Consider the following 15,707-nt stretch of genomic DNA (forward strand, 5'->3'; position numbering starts at 1 on the left):
ATGTAGAAGAACTAAAGAGGAACCAAGCAATGATGAAAAACACAATAAATGAAATTAAAAATACTCTAGACGGGATCAATAGCAGAATTACTGAGGCAGAAGAACGGATAAGTGACCTGGAAGATAAAATAGTGGAAATAACTACTGCAGAGCAGAATAAAGAAAAAAGAATGAAAAGAACTGAGGACAGTCTCAGAGACCTCTGGGACAACATTAAACGCACCAACATTCAAATTATAGGGGTCCCAGAAGAAGAAGAGAAAAAGAAAGGGACTGAGAAAATATTTGAAGAGATTATAGTTGAAAACTTCCCTAATATGGGAAAGGAAATAGTTAATCAAGTCCTGGAAACACAGAGAGTCCCATACAGGATAAATCCAAGGAGAAACATGCCAAGACACATATTAATCAAACTATCAAAAATCAAATATAAAGAAAACATATTAAAAGCAGCATGGGAAAAACAACATGTAACACACAAGGGAATCCCCATAAGGTTAACAGCTGACCTTTCAGCAGAAACTCTGCAAGCCAGAAGGGAGTGGCAGGATCTACTTAAAGCGATGAAGGAGAAAAACCTACAACCAAGATTACTCTACCCAGCAAGGATCTCATTCAGATTTGATGGAGAAATTAAAACCTTTACAGACAAGCAAAAGCTGAGAGAGTTCAACACCACCAAACCAGCTTTACAACAAATGCTAAAGGAACTTCTCTAGGCAAGAAACACAAGAGAAGGAAAACACCTACAACAACAAACCCAAAACATTTAAGAAAATGGGAATAGGAACATACATATCAATAATTACCTTAAATGTAAATGGATTAAATGCTCCCACCAAAAGACACAGACTGGCTGAATGGATACAAAAACAAGACCCATATATATGCTGTCTACAAGAGACCCACTTCAGACCTAGAGACACATACAGACTGAAAGTGAGGGGATGGAAAAAGATATTCCAGGCAAATGGAAATCAAAAGAAAGCTGGGGTAGCAATTCTCATATCAGACAAAATAGACTTTAAAATAAAGACTATTACAAGAGACAAGGAAGGACACTATATAATGATCAAGGGATCGATCCAAGAGGAAGATATAACAATTGTAAATATTTATGCACCCAACATAGGAGCACCTCAATACATAAGGCAAATACTAACAGCCATAAAAGGGGAAATCGACAGCAACACAATCATAGTAGGGGACTTTAACACCCCACTTTCACCAATGGACAGATCATCCAAAGTAAAAATAAATAAGGAAACACAAGCTTTAAATGATACATTAAACAAGATGGACTTAACTGATATTTATAGGACATTCCACCCAAAAACAACAGAATACACATTTTTCTCAAGTGCTCATGGAACATTCTCCAGGATAGATCATACATTGGGTCACAAATCAAGCCTTGGTAAATTTAAGAAAATTGAAATCGTATCAAGTATCTTTTCCGACCACAACGCTATGAGACTAGATATCAATTAAGGAAAAGATCTGTAAAAAACACAAACACATGGAGGCTACACAATACACTACTTAATAACGAAGTGATCACTGAAGAAATCAAAGGGGAAATCAAAAAATACCTAGAAACAAATGACAATGGAGACACGACGACCCAAAACCTATGGGACGCAGCAAAAGCAGTGCTAAGAGGGAAGTTTATAGCAATACAAGCCTACATCAAGAAACAGGAAACATCTCGAATAAAGAACCTAACCTTGCACCTAAAGCAATTAGAGAAAGAAGAGCAAAAAAACCCCAAAGCTAGCAGAAGGAAAGAAATCATAAAGATCAGATTAGAAATAAATGAAAAAGAAATGAAGGAAACAATAGCAAAAATCAATGAAACTAAAAGCTGGTTCTTCGAGAAGATAAACAAAATTGACAAACCATTAGCCAGACTCATCAAGAGAAAAAGGGAGAAGACTCAAATCAATAGAATTAGAAATGAAAAAGGAGAAGTAACCACTAACACTGCAGAAATACAAACGATCATGAGAGATTACTACAAGCAACTCTATGCCAATAAAATGGACAACTTGGAAGAAATGGACAGATTCTTAGAAATGCACAACCTACCGAGACTGAACCAGGAAGAAATAGAAAGTATGAACAGACCAATCACTAGCACTGAAATTGAAACTGTGATTAAAAATCTTCCAACAAACAAAAGCCCAGGACCAGATGGCTTCACTGGCGAATTCTATCAAACATTTAGAGAAGAGATAACACCTATCCTTCTCAAACTCTTCCAAAATATTGCAGAGGGAGGAACACTCCCAAACTCATTCTACGAGGCCACCATCACCCTGATACCAAAACCAGACAAAGATGTCACAAAAAAAGAAAACTACAGGCCAATATCACTGATGAACATAGATGCAAAAATCCTCAACAAAATACTAGCAAACAGAATCCAACAGCACATTAAAAGGATTATACACCATGATCAAGTGGGGTTTATTCCAGGAATGCAAGGATTCTTCAATATATGCAAATCAATCAACGTGATACATCATATTAGCAAACTGAAGGAGAAAAACCATATGATCATCTCAATAGATGCAGAGAAAGCTTTCGACAAAATACAACACCCATTTATGATAAAAGCCCTCCAGAAAGTAGGCATAGAGGGAACTTTCCTCAACATAATAAAGGCCATATATGACAAACCCACAGCCAACATTGTCCTCAATGGTGAAAAACTGAAACCATTTCCACTAAGATCAGGAACAAGACAAGGTTGCCCACTCTCTCCACTATTATTCAACATAGTTTTGGAAGTGTTAGCCACAGCAATCAGAGAAGAAAAAGAAATAAAAGGAATCCAAATCGGAAAAGAAGAAGTAAAGCTGTCACTGTTTGCAGATGACATGATACTATACAGAGAGAATCCTAAAACTCCCACTAGAAAACTACTAGAGCTAATCAATGAATTTGGTAAAGTAGCAGGATACAAAATTAATGCACAGAAATCTCTTGCTTTCCTATATACTAATATGAAAAATCTGAAAGTGAAATTAAGAAAACACTCCCATTTACCATTGCAACAAAAAGAATAAAATATCTAGGAATAAACCTACCTAAGGAGACAAAAGACCTGTATGCAGAAAATTATAGGACACTGATGAAAGAAAGTAAAGATGATAGAAATAGATGGAGAGATATACCATGTTCTTGGATTGGAAGAATCAACATTGTGAAAATGACTCTACTACCCAAAGCAATCTACAGATTCAATGCAATCCCTATCAAACTACCACAGGCATTTTTCACAGAACTAGAACAAAAAATTTCACAATTTGTATGGAGACACAAAAGACCCCGAATAGCCAAAGCAATCTTGAGAACGAAAAATGGAGCTGGAGGAATCAGGCTCCCTGACTTCAGACTATACTACAAAGCTACAGTGATCAAGACAGTTTGGTACTGGCACAAAAACAGAAATATAGATCAATGGAACAGGATAGAAAGCCCAGAGATAAACCCACGCACATATGGTCACCTTATCTTTGATAAAGGAGGCAAGCATATACAGTGGAGAAAAGACAGTCTCTTCAATAAGTGGTGCTGGGAAAATTAGACAGGTACATGTAAAAGTATGAAACTAGAACACTCCCTGACACCATACACAAAAATAAACTCAAAATGGATTAAAGACCTAAATGTTAAGCCAGACACTATCAAACTCTTAGAGGAAAACATAGGCAGAACACTCTATGACATAAATCGCAGCAAGATCCTTTTTGACCCACCTCCTAGAGAAATGGAAATAAAAACACAAATAAACAAATGGGACCTAATCAAACTTAAAATCTTTTGCACAGCAAAGGAAACCATAAACAAGACCAAAAGACAACCCTCAGAGTGGGAGAAAATATTTGCAAATGAAGCAACTGACAAAGGATTAATCTCCAAGATTTACAAGCAGCTCATGCAGCTCAATAACAAAAAAACAAACAACCCAATCCAAAAATGGGCAGAAGACCTAAACAGACATTTCTCCAAAGAAGATATACAGATGGCCAACAGACACATGAAAGAATGCTCAACATCCTTAATCATTAGAGAAATGCAAATCAAAACTACAATGAGGTATCATCTCACACCGGTCAGAATAGCCATCATCAAAAAATCTAGAAACAATAAATGCTGGAGAGGGTGTGGAGAAAAGGGAACACTCTTGCACTGTTGGTGGGAGTGTAAATTGATACAGCCACTATGGAGAACAGTATGGAGGTTCCTTAAAAAACTAAAAATAGAACTACCATACAACCCAGCAATCCCACTACTAGGCATATACCCTGAGAAAACCATAATTCAAAAAGAGTCATGTACCAAAATGTTCATTGCAGCTCTATTTACAATAGCCAGAGCATGGAAGCAACCTAAGTGTCCATTGACAGATGAATGGATAGAGAAGATGTGGCACATATAGACAATGGAATATTACTCAGCCATAAAATGACATGAAATGGAGGTATTTGTAATGAGGTGGATGGAGTTAGAGTCTGTCATACAGAGTGAAGTCAGAAAGAGAAAAACAAATACAGTATGCTAACACATATATATGGAATCTAAGGAGAAAAAAAAAAGGACATGAAGAACCTAGTGGCAAGAGGGGAATAAAGACACAGACCTACTAAAGAATGGACTTGAGGATATGGGGAGGGGGAGGGGTGAGATGTGACAGGGTGAGAGAGTGTCATGGACATATATACACTACCAAATGTAAAATAGATAGCTAGTGGGAAGCAGCCACATAGCACAGGGAGATCAGCTCGGTGCTTTGTGACCACCTAGAGGGGTGGGATAGGGAGGGTGGGAGGGAGGCAGATGCAAGAGGGAAGAGATATGGGAACATATGTATATGTATAACTGATTCACTTTGTTTTAAAGCAGAAACTAACACACCATTGTGAAGCAATTATACTTCAATAAAGATGTTAAAAAAAAAAAAAGGAAGTCCATACAAATCTCCTCTAAATCCGTATGTTTCTATCTTGCTAATGGCGAAACTATTCACCTAGTCACCTTAGCTAGAAACCTTAGTATCAAATTTGATTCTCTCTTTATTCTGTGAAATTAGTTACTTACTAAGTCTCATTGATTCTATTTTAAAAGTCTCTGGAATTCATTACACAAAAACCTTTCATCAGAACACAGTTTCTCATCTGCAATTGTTACAGTAGCCTTCTCCAATTCATTTCCTGCACTTCTGCAAGAATTATCTTAAATAAAGCAATTGCTTTAATTCACTGTCTGCTCAGAGCCCTCAGATAACATCCAGACTTCTTAACATTGCACTCAAGACGTTTATCATTTGCACTCAAGCCTCCCTTTTCATCTTCAATTCCAACCACACCTCACACTAAGCACCTACTACTCAATGGTTCTCCAGGGATGGTACTGCTCCCCTAGGAGGTGCCTGGAAATTTTTAGGGACATTTTTTATTGTCACAGTGATTTGGGGGAATGAAGAAGATTTAACGAGCAGGGACTAAGAATGTTAAATGTCCAGCAATGCAGGCCAAGTTGCCTTGCCAAGATGCCAATAGCACCCCCAAAGGAGACTTCTTGTTTCCCAAACACATTATTTTTACAAACGTGTCGCTTCTTCTTCCCAGATTCTATATAACCTTCCTCTACTAGTTCTGCCTTCTTCCAAAATAACATTTTCCTTGGATGATAAAATTCAAACTCTCTTCTTACCTAAAGACCTCAGCTGATTTAATAGTCATGCACACAGTGTGTTAATTGGAGATAATTAAATCACTCCCATAACACACCAGTTGCCTGCTGATCTAGTACTTAGTGTACTGAATTATGATTAAACATCTTACCCATCTGTCATTTCATTCCATGTTCCCCTTTTTTCTCCTTCTATCCACTAAAATTTGAGCTCCTTAAAAAGGGGGATATTCCTTTGGTATCTTACTCATTTTTTTAAACTCCAATTTTTACCATTTACCCAGAAGTTAAGAATAATTATATAATGAGAAGTGACTTTTTGGACTAAAAGGTAAAAAATTGTACTTGCATTCCTATGTATAGAATGCCATTCCCTAATAACCTTTTTGTGGTTGCTAAACTTAGAATACTTTGAAGTAAACTAAATATTTTAGTTACACCTTTTATCAGCAGTGGTGCTTTAAATTCATGTATTAAATTACAGATTAGACTAATTCAAGTATTACAAACTCAAGTATAAGAGAAAAAGAAGCTACAGACACTGTGGTAAACTCAAGAGGATGTTCCCAATATAAAGGTATTTAAATCCCTTTATTTTTTGATAAGTGCTGAGTGAGTATGCCTTACAAAGATCTGCCTACCATGCTTGTGTTTGAGATACATTCTATGAAAAAATACTTAGGTAATCTTAAAAAAGAAAAAGTGTGTGTATACAATATACTTCTATACAAGAGATAAAGTAAAAGTGTTCTTATACCACCCCACTTATTTTTTTTAAGTTTAAGCTTAAACTATTTCTGTAGCATATTAAAATTGTACTCTTTCTTAATCAAAATTTTCAACTTAACTCCCCCTAAGTTGCATAAACAATAAATAGGGCGGACAAAAGTTGACTGCTCACTTGCACATCTGTTCATATCTGGGGCTCGGTGTCCATAGTACCCGGATGGGCAGGAATGCAGGCACTCTCCATACTGGCGCATGCCTTCTCTTCGAAGAAAGAAGAATAACTTCTGTTGACATCGGCTGCACCCGTTGTCCTTTGAACAAGACAAGCATCCCTTGCAAATGGGATTTGATACATAACTAGCTGTAAAAGAAAAAAGACAAAATACATTTAAATATGAATATGATCAGACTTCTGGTCAATGCAACATGCTGAAAAGACAAGTGTCTCTTGTCCTTTTACTTTAATCACATAGAAATGCTAAACAAAATAACCTCTGCCACCCTCCAAAAAAAAATGGTTAATACACAACCAAACTTAGAAACAAAGAGGAAACCCAGAGACAGAGTTGAGGCTGGAAGCTCAAACTGAATGGCTCATGGAGATGCTAGAGCAGACAGAGGCAGACCTCAGGGCAGGGTCCTGAGTCCAGACCAAGAAACATGCATGTAGAATCACGTTGCTATAAACTTGAAACTAACACACTATCATAAATCAACTATACTTCAATATAAAAAAGAAAAGAAATAAGCATGTAAAGAGCTGATGCTTGTCTCTATGGAGACTGGAGTCATAAAGGCTTGTGTGTCCATGGAACAAGCACTAGAAGCCCCCACTTCCAGCTGGCCAGAGAAGAGGTTTCCAACCCTGGATTGGGGCATAGAGGACGTGAGCACAGGAGAGAAAAATATAACCCATAAGAAAAAGCTACCCCAAACCTACGAGACATCCAAGTGTGGTATCCAAGTTTAAATCATCAATGTAGTATGGGGTCCCTAAGTCAAGAGGTTAACATAAAAAACTTGCCCAGACCCAGCAAAATCCACAAAGAAAAAAGTATGAAACAACCCTACAGAAATTTTCTACAATCCTGAGACCTGGGACATTCATGGAAAACCATCTTAACATCAAAATGAACAAATCACATGTGCAAGCAAACCTCAATGAGCAAGAGTCAGTCTGAGTAAGAGATTTCATACCTAAAGAATCAGAAATAACAGTACCATCTGAAAATGACTTTAAAATGAGTATCTTTAGAGTATTTGAAGAGATGAAATGACTAGAAATCACATGGGAAGAAGCAGTATCATAAAATGTGCAAATTAGAAAAGTTAAAATTCTAAAACTGAAAAAAATTCTAAGCACAAGTTGAATGGTAGACTGGGAGAGGGACTTAACTAGAAAACAGGCTTAAAGAACTGTGGCACAAAACAAGATATAAATAGTAAAAAGGTAAGAAGCATGTAAGAAAAAACAGTATCTGAAATATGTGAACCTTATGAAGTTCACTACAGCTAGTGACAAAAATGGTAATTTAAAAGAAAACAAATTCTGTTTCTAGCCCTGGTATAAAATTCAGAAATGATACAATCTGAAATCCCAGTATAATTTCTAAAGTATGAAAAGTTCATGTAAGGTCATAAGCTTAAGGCCACACTGACTTCATTTTATTGAGTTAACCCACAAAAGAAATAAGAGAAGGAATAGAAAATTCATCAATTATTGAAACTTTCTGCTTTGAGACTACATCCTATTTGCCCTACATATAATCTTTATTGCATATAAAATTAATACCAAGCCGACAGTATTCATACTAGCAGCTATACAACAAAGTACACTGTATACCACACCAGTCTTTATTTATAATGATTTAACATCCACTATATTTACAACTACTTGCAGCAGATCTACATAGGTTTCAGTTCCACAACATGCTCTCCCCACTTCTCCTGGGCTCTCCCTGACTTGTTCTTGCAGCCTCTCTTCCAGAGAGATCCCCAAACAAGGGCTCAGTCTAACCTTTCAGAGAAGGGGCCAGAGAAGAACCAAGACACTCAGGACCAGAAATCATGGCCAAGATGACCCTTTGAATTGGCCATTAAGATCTACTTCTTCCCACTTATTCCAGGACTTTGTTCTATCAACTGTTCAACACTTCTTTTGTTTACATAGTGAATCTATGTTAGAGACTTTCTCTGGCTTGCAAACCTATTTATGCTTCCCAACTGATTTCTTATTTACCACCTTATTTTCTTAAACCTGCAATTGTGGAGCAAAAGAGAATCAATTCAGATGAAAAATCACCTCCTCAGATAGAATTCCTAATAAAATTTTGGCAAACTTTCCAGATACCCCTTTATATGTGTACGCATATACAATATTTATAATATGTACGCATATACAATATTTATAATATGTAATTGGTATTTTTCATAACTGTGATCAGACTTTACATGAAGTATGATAACTCGCTCAATTTCAATCAAGTTGTGAGCATCTTCTCATATCAATGAATCAGACCAATATCACTCATATTTCTCGGAAGTGTCAGTTTTATCTGCAGCCTCAACCTACTATCCCCACCCATGTAATTATCCCCAACACTACTTTTATGAAGACCACAACTGGTTTTCAGATCCTCAATTCAAGACCTCATTCTCAGTCTCTTGTCCTCCCAACTCCTGTAGCTGGGTCATTACTGAAAGTGTTCTTCCTCTTCTAGATTAATGATAATGTCTCCTTCTAAAGACTTAATTCCAACCCTCCCTCTTGTAATTTCCACTAATCTTCTCATAAGTCAGGCCCTTATTACTTCTCACTTAGACAGTTATAGTGCCCCAACTCCCCACGTACCTCTCTCTACATTCTATTGTTGGCTCAGCTTTTCTGCTTTTATTTTCGTCATAGGATTTCTGTTATCCCTTACTCTCATGAAATAATTATGACTTATAAAGCATTTTCACATAGCCAACTGGAAATAAGGTTATAGACTATGTACAATTTCCCCAGCTGCCTTCTGAAGAGGTTTTATTCTGACATTTTGTTATTAGTGTCCTGAGCAGGTTGTAAGGAGTGAGTATGTAAGTTTCAAAAACTAGGACACAGACCAACTTTTGTGTGAGGAAGAGGTAAAAACTGAGAGTGGGGTGGGTAGGGTGCAGAACACGGGATGAAAGGAACAGAACTAGGAAGACTCAGCAGCTGTATGATGGATGAAATGGCTTTGGCAGAGGAAGTGGTGACTGGGGAGAACCCAACTCATTTTAATTTTCAGGGCTGCCTAAGAACATAACCCACCTTAAGCACAAAGACCCTGTGGCATGATATTTGGGGAAGCAATTTATGACTCTCTTGTGAAAGAAAAAGTCCTTATGTAGGAGCAACCAGGAGACTAAGGCAAGGGCAGGAGCTGCTGGCTGGAGCTGCATCAAAGGCAGCCCCACACTGCAGGGTCCTCTGCAGCACGTCTAAGAATAGTTCACTGGCTGCCTTTTGCTCGGCAACTTAACTACAAATATGAAAAGGTAATATCAAGGTTACCCAAATCCCAAACTTAGCTTCATAAGTAAAAGGAGAATTTAGAAGATTTACATACATAGCAAAACAGTTTAAGGAGAAGGTTCTCTGTACCACAGTCATCACAAAGTAAAACTGAAGCTATACTTACTTTCAGTTCAAAAGTTAAACCAAGAGCTCTGTATCACTATAAATCACACTCTGTAGTAAGAAGTATGGAGAAAAGAGAATTACAGAGCTAAGAGAATCATCAGAAATTAAAGGCTTTTTGTTTTGTTTTACGTATCAGAAGCCAACTTTCATCCTGACCACAAAGATTTCAGAGTCAACAAATTGTACTCTACATTTTTTAAAAGGTATTCTTAAAATCAATAAAGCGTTGCTTTATTTACTTGAACCTTAACTGACAATGAAAATGAAATAGGGAATACTTACCTGAGTCCATATCTTAGATATCTTTATAACCCTACACAGGAGGAATTCTCTTAAAACAAAAGTGATGTGAGCCACACCCAACCTAAGTGCTCTCTCTTCCCTTCCCCCAATCTTCTTCAACCGTGCTCCTCAATACTGAAGGACAAGAACACATGTAATTTTGGCAATTTGAAGCTTTGTGCCCCAAACCTCAAATGGACTTTTTGGTTTAATTAACCGTTGTCCAGTGTCAACTATCCTAGTCACCTCTATGTTGTAAATCAACAGCTTAATTCAACAAGAACTTCTTCATCCATTATATGGTGACTACACCAATCTCTGTATCTAAAGCCAGGCAAAAATAGACCTTTAAGCATGACTAGAGTAATTTATTTTGTCAGGATCTTAATAAGTCAAATGGCTCTGCCTATTTCTATGAGATTTAATTCAAGTGTGCAGGTGAATAAACAAATCTTAATTCCCAGCTTTGATGACCATGTTTATTTGCTCTCGCCGTAAGCTTCAACTTTTCCAGCCCTAAAGCCTGCTGAGATCCAGAGCCTCGTCACTCCAACCAAAACACTTTTCTAAATCTAGATCCACCCAAAATTCTAAAGATGAAATACATCACATAAAACATTAAAAATCTTCAAAAAGGTGCTAGACAGTGGTGTAAACACAAATCCACACATATCTCCCTGACGGGGAAAGGAATATATGGATATAGAAAACAAAAATCATGAGGCAGAAACCAGGTAACAATTACTTATATCACTAAGTATATAAGGAGAAAAAAACAGTATAAGTAAAACTCTTTACTCTTGATTCTAATTATCTGATTTGTATTCCTCTTAAATTGCAAAGTAAGTTTGGTTTTTCATGAATCCTGATATTTTAAGTTTGATCCTTTGTTAAGTCAAACCCAGTTATTCACATTTTATCCCACAGAACATTTTATGTAGGTGTTGAATGCCCATCTGTTTCTAATATACTCCTAATACTTTTTAAAAGTGTTCCCCTGTTTCTGGAGTAGGCCCTGCCAAACAAGAAGAAATCTAAATTCCTGCTAGGTGAAGGCATCCACTCCTGCCAAAGAGTACAGATTTCTAATCCTGAAAATAATGGGACTGAACAATGGGCTGTTGGCATCTTAGCCTCACTCCATATTTGCAGGTTAAATAATGTTACAAGTTCAACAGCTTTTTAAAAAATGAAAAACTACTATTAACTTCATTGATCAATCCTATCATAAAATTGCTAATATATTTATCTCTGCCCAATCCCAAATTCAAGATACATATTTAGAAACAAAAACCCTATCCCTGGCACCAATGACAGGGAACTTGCATGTCAGATCCTATACAAATCAAGTCGGGCATAGATCCTTCCACTACAGCTTGGCAACACTGGGATAAAAAAACCGTGTAATCATGTGTACTCCCAAGCTCAAACTCAACTAAGCAATCAAGGTCGTGAATTAAGAAGCCACACAAGATTTGACCAAAATGAGAAATGCCTATCTTAGGATACTTTCCTTAGTTTTACATTAAATTGTAAGTATTTATAGAAAATAAAATATGTAATCTGATCTTTGATGCAAAGACAACAAATTTTAACACTCTGGGTGTTCACCATTATAATCATTATGCCTTAGAAAATAGATGTTAAAATTAACAATGTTAATAAAGCTCTGACAGGGATAAATTTCTAAATGTCCATTAAAGTTTTAGAGGAGGTAAAATAACAGGAATTTAGTCTAGAAAAACTTTTGAGAATAAAGGGCAAAAGTGCCAAAAATTCCAAAATTTTATAACCTGTAGAATTAAACCATATTTTCTCAGAATCTCTTTATCTTTTATCATGAGTCCTTCAACAGATACCAATATTTTTAGGAAAAAGGTTTACAAAACTTTTAACTTCTCAAAGACGTACTAGCTTTGAGAAACCCATATTAATTGGCTGCCTGAAAATGTTATTAGTTGATAATTAATACCATTGTTTATCCACCTAAAACATGTTAATTAGGAATGAAAGACTGGATATATCCTTATCTTCAGAAGTATTCCTTAGGAAAATAGTATTTCTAAAGATTTATAAGCCTCCCAAAATATTGAAATCATCTCTAGAGATGAATATTCTTAATGACATCAGGATTAAAGGAATTTAATCAGATGATTTTGCTGCTCCTACCAAAGTGTGTTTCTCACTGTATAAAAACTCAAAGCTACTAGATTTTAAAATATGGAGGGAGAAAGTTAAGTAGAATTACAGGTTTATTTTAACACATGAAGTGCTAACATCTTCAAAAAAAATGAGGAAAAGGACCACAATTGTAAGGTCCTGATTACTCGCCAGTGCCAGCACTACATGAGTCATAATCCTTATAGATTGGCACCTCAGAAGTACAGTTACAACCACGATTAACCATGGCTGTAGTGTGGTTAACTGGACAGGATATTTCTTTCTTTTTTTTTTTTTACACATCACAAGGAAGCAGAAAGCCTGGATGAGGCATGTGTCATGCATGCTTCAAGTATAAATTAACTAAGATGTCTCAGGGAAGCCCAGAATACTCCATAAGGGCAGGTCAAGGAAAGAGGATGAGCTAAGATATGGTTGCAAAATAAATGTGGATGAAATCTTACATAAGTATGTTTGAGGGCACAACGGACCTATCCAGAACATGATAGAACACATTCCCCTTCTAATTTAACACATCATCATTAATATTCAAGAGAGTCTGCCAGAACTGGAGGAAACTAAAAGAATGTACCAAAGCAGTCACTGCAATCATCAGAGGAAAAAATTACTTTGGTTCAACACATTTTACCTTGAGACAAAGCAGTATCCCTTCAACATATTTCACCCAAAACGTAAGCAGCTGAAGCAGATGCAGGTCGCACATCTGGTGATAGGAGCCAGAGATTTCCCAAAAGAGCTTCTGGATGCACATCTTACATTCAATGCAAGGTACTTAAGTGGTTTTTTTTTTTAATCAGAATCCATCAGGTCTTGATCCTCAGGGTTCAGCACCACAGAGAGAAGCTCAAGGAAAGATGAAATGAGCACTTTGATGTGCCAGTTCTATGTACTGATCAACTAAACATGAAGTAGAACACAAGAATCTGAGTGAATTAAATGGGACCTAGAAACAGGTTTCCAAAAACAGTCATTAACGCCCAGTGTCAAGTAAAAAGACACAATAAAAGATAAAAGTAGCTATGTATAGACTCTAACAAAAAATTAAAATCATGAGCCCTCAAGTTAGCATATACAATTCCCCAAATGGTGCAGTATTTCTATAATTAACACTCACTGTCGAAGCCAAGCCCTGTAAGAATTACTCCTCTTCCCCCCACACCCCCGCTACAAACTCTGACACAAAAATCTTAATGCATATTCCCATGCTAGATGTTAACTCTGACAGGTAACAGGGGAATATATACAATTAAGGGTCAGAACACCCGCATCCCCAAACTAAACTATTAACATGAGCAAAATACCAGAATCATAAGCTCTTCAGCTTCTACAACTGCTAACACCAGTAACATTAATTAGCTGATGAAGTCAGAGAAAAATATAAGATGGTTTGAGATTGCTCATTTTCCCAAAGATATATGATGTTTTGAAACAAGGGAAGACTCATATTTTATGTTGTATAAAATAAGCCACCTGCTTGAATCCGTGACAGAGAAAAAAATTTACTCCATAAAACTGTTCTAATGCCAGAGGAAAAGTAAGCGTAAAGTTATAACGTATGGGATCCTCTAAACTGTGGCTAGAAACTGCTGTGTAGTATAGATTACTCATGCCAAGGGTTGGCTTGGACTTTCACAACATACTTAAAAGACCCTGTGGAAATGTTGACAGAATGTTGGTGCTAATGGTAACTCCAACATGAGCAGATCTAAATAGATACATTTATGAAGATTGTGAAACCACCACTTTCACATGGTCTCATGTTTACACAAGGAGATAATCCAATTATTTAAATAGAAAACAGCAAACTGCTCATAAACAGAGCCAGATTTTTATTCCATAAAGTACTTAAATACTTCTTATACTAACACTACTTCAAAATAGTTTTGCATACTTCCTAAGTACTGTAACTTAAGTGCCCATAGCGTCTGACCTACCCAACTGCCTATAGGAAAAACTCCCCTTCCTGTCTATTCAAAGATTAATAGAACATAAACTAACTCCTGCTTATTTCATGATTTTAATTTTAAAACAATAAATGGAAAGCCAACTGGATGGCTTATTTGGTGTCATAAACACAGCCCTCAAGAACCACCAGTGCCATAACTAACCAGATTAAAGACTCCATGTGTTTTAGATGTGGAAACTCCCATGGATTATATACCACTGCGTTTTAAAATTGAGAATGAACACTATTAGCTACACTGTTCTAGAGAAAGGTCTCTTCAAACAAAGATAATAAAAAAAATTTTTTAAGTTGCCTTAATGAAAAACACACTAACAAACCCTTCGGGTTGACAAACATTATTATGTAACAATTATTCCGGAATACACTATAATGCAAAAAAAGGTGAAAGCTTTATTATACTCAGTGTAGGTTGCTGTGGGTAAAATATTACTTATGCTAATAAAAATCAGAATGATTCACTACTAAATCTTCAGACCTACAAAGGATTTAGTTCTCAGTAATTTTTAAATCAATTGTCTGTATTTAATATTTATCAACAGTTCATTTTAACATGCTTTGTCAGTTTGCTAACTTCATAGCAATCAATACCTTAGACACAGTTTGAAATCTAGCCGCTTAACCATTCTTGTTCTAAGAAGTTATGTCTATTCAGAACAAGAAGAAATGAAAAAGAGAAAAGTCAAAATGGGGGTGGGGAAAGAAAAGAAAATGAACTTGGGGAAACATTCTAAGTAATGTTTATTACTCATAATTTCTGTTTATCAAAAGTGAATAAACAGATCAGAGAGTTTAAGAAACCTTTCCAAACTCATACAGTTTGCTAGTGACAAATTTAAATCCAGTTCTGACCTCTGATTTCAAAAGCCATGCTTTTAATTTCCTCATTAAGAGATATATGTACAGCACCTAGGGAAAAAATGCATTGTACCATGATTAAAACTGTGAGAACTTTCTTTCAAATTAGGCTGTATCCTTGTAATTTGCTCACTGCCCCTGTGCTCTGTTTTTAGCTACAGCAAAATAATCAAAGTTCCTTTTGGTGATTAGCCACTAAGAGTACTATACTAATTCTTTCCTAACATAACTAGGACTATATTAAGTCTCATAAACCAACAAAATTAGGATGTCATCCACAAAAACACTTCAGAGTCAAACTGCTGATACAGCAAAAAGGATAATGGG

The 15,707-nt window shown here is 36.3% G+C and overlaps 1 protein-coding gene across 3 annotated transcripts in view; it reads right to left on the minus strand.

The window, feature by feature from the left end:
- Positions 1 to 15,707, minus strand: part of RSPO2 (R-spondin 2) — a 163,974-nt gene that overhangs the window by 87,843 nt on the left and 60,424 nt on the right. For 2 of the 3 annotated variants that reach the window (XM_068525805.1, XM_068525804.1), the window contains one exon: positions 6,602 to 6,790. The exons of the other annotated variant lie outside the window; for it this stretch is intronic. In XM_068525805.1, coding sequence (XP_068381906.1) covers positions 6,602 to 6,790 — 189 coding nt within the window. The remainder of the gene's footprint in view (positions 1 to 6,601; positions 6,791 to 15,707) is intronic. 3 annotated transcript variants of the gene reach the window in all.

This window comes from Eschrichtius robustus, chromosome 17, assembly GCF_028021215.1.
Source record: "Eschrichtius robustus isolate mEscRob2 chromosome 17, mEscRob2.pri, whole genome shotgun sequence".
Taxonomy (NCBI): domain Eukaryota; kingdom Metazoa; phylum Chordata; class Mammalia; order Artiodactyla; family Eschrichtiidae; genus Eschrichtius; species Eschrichtius robustus.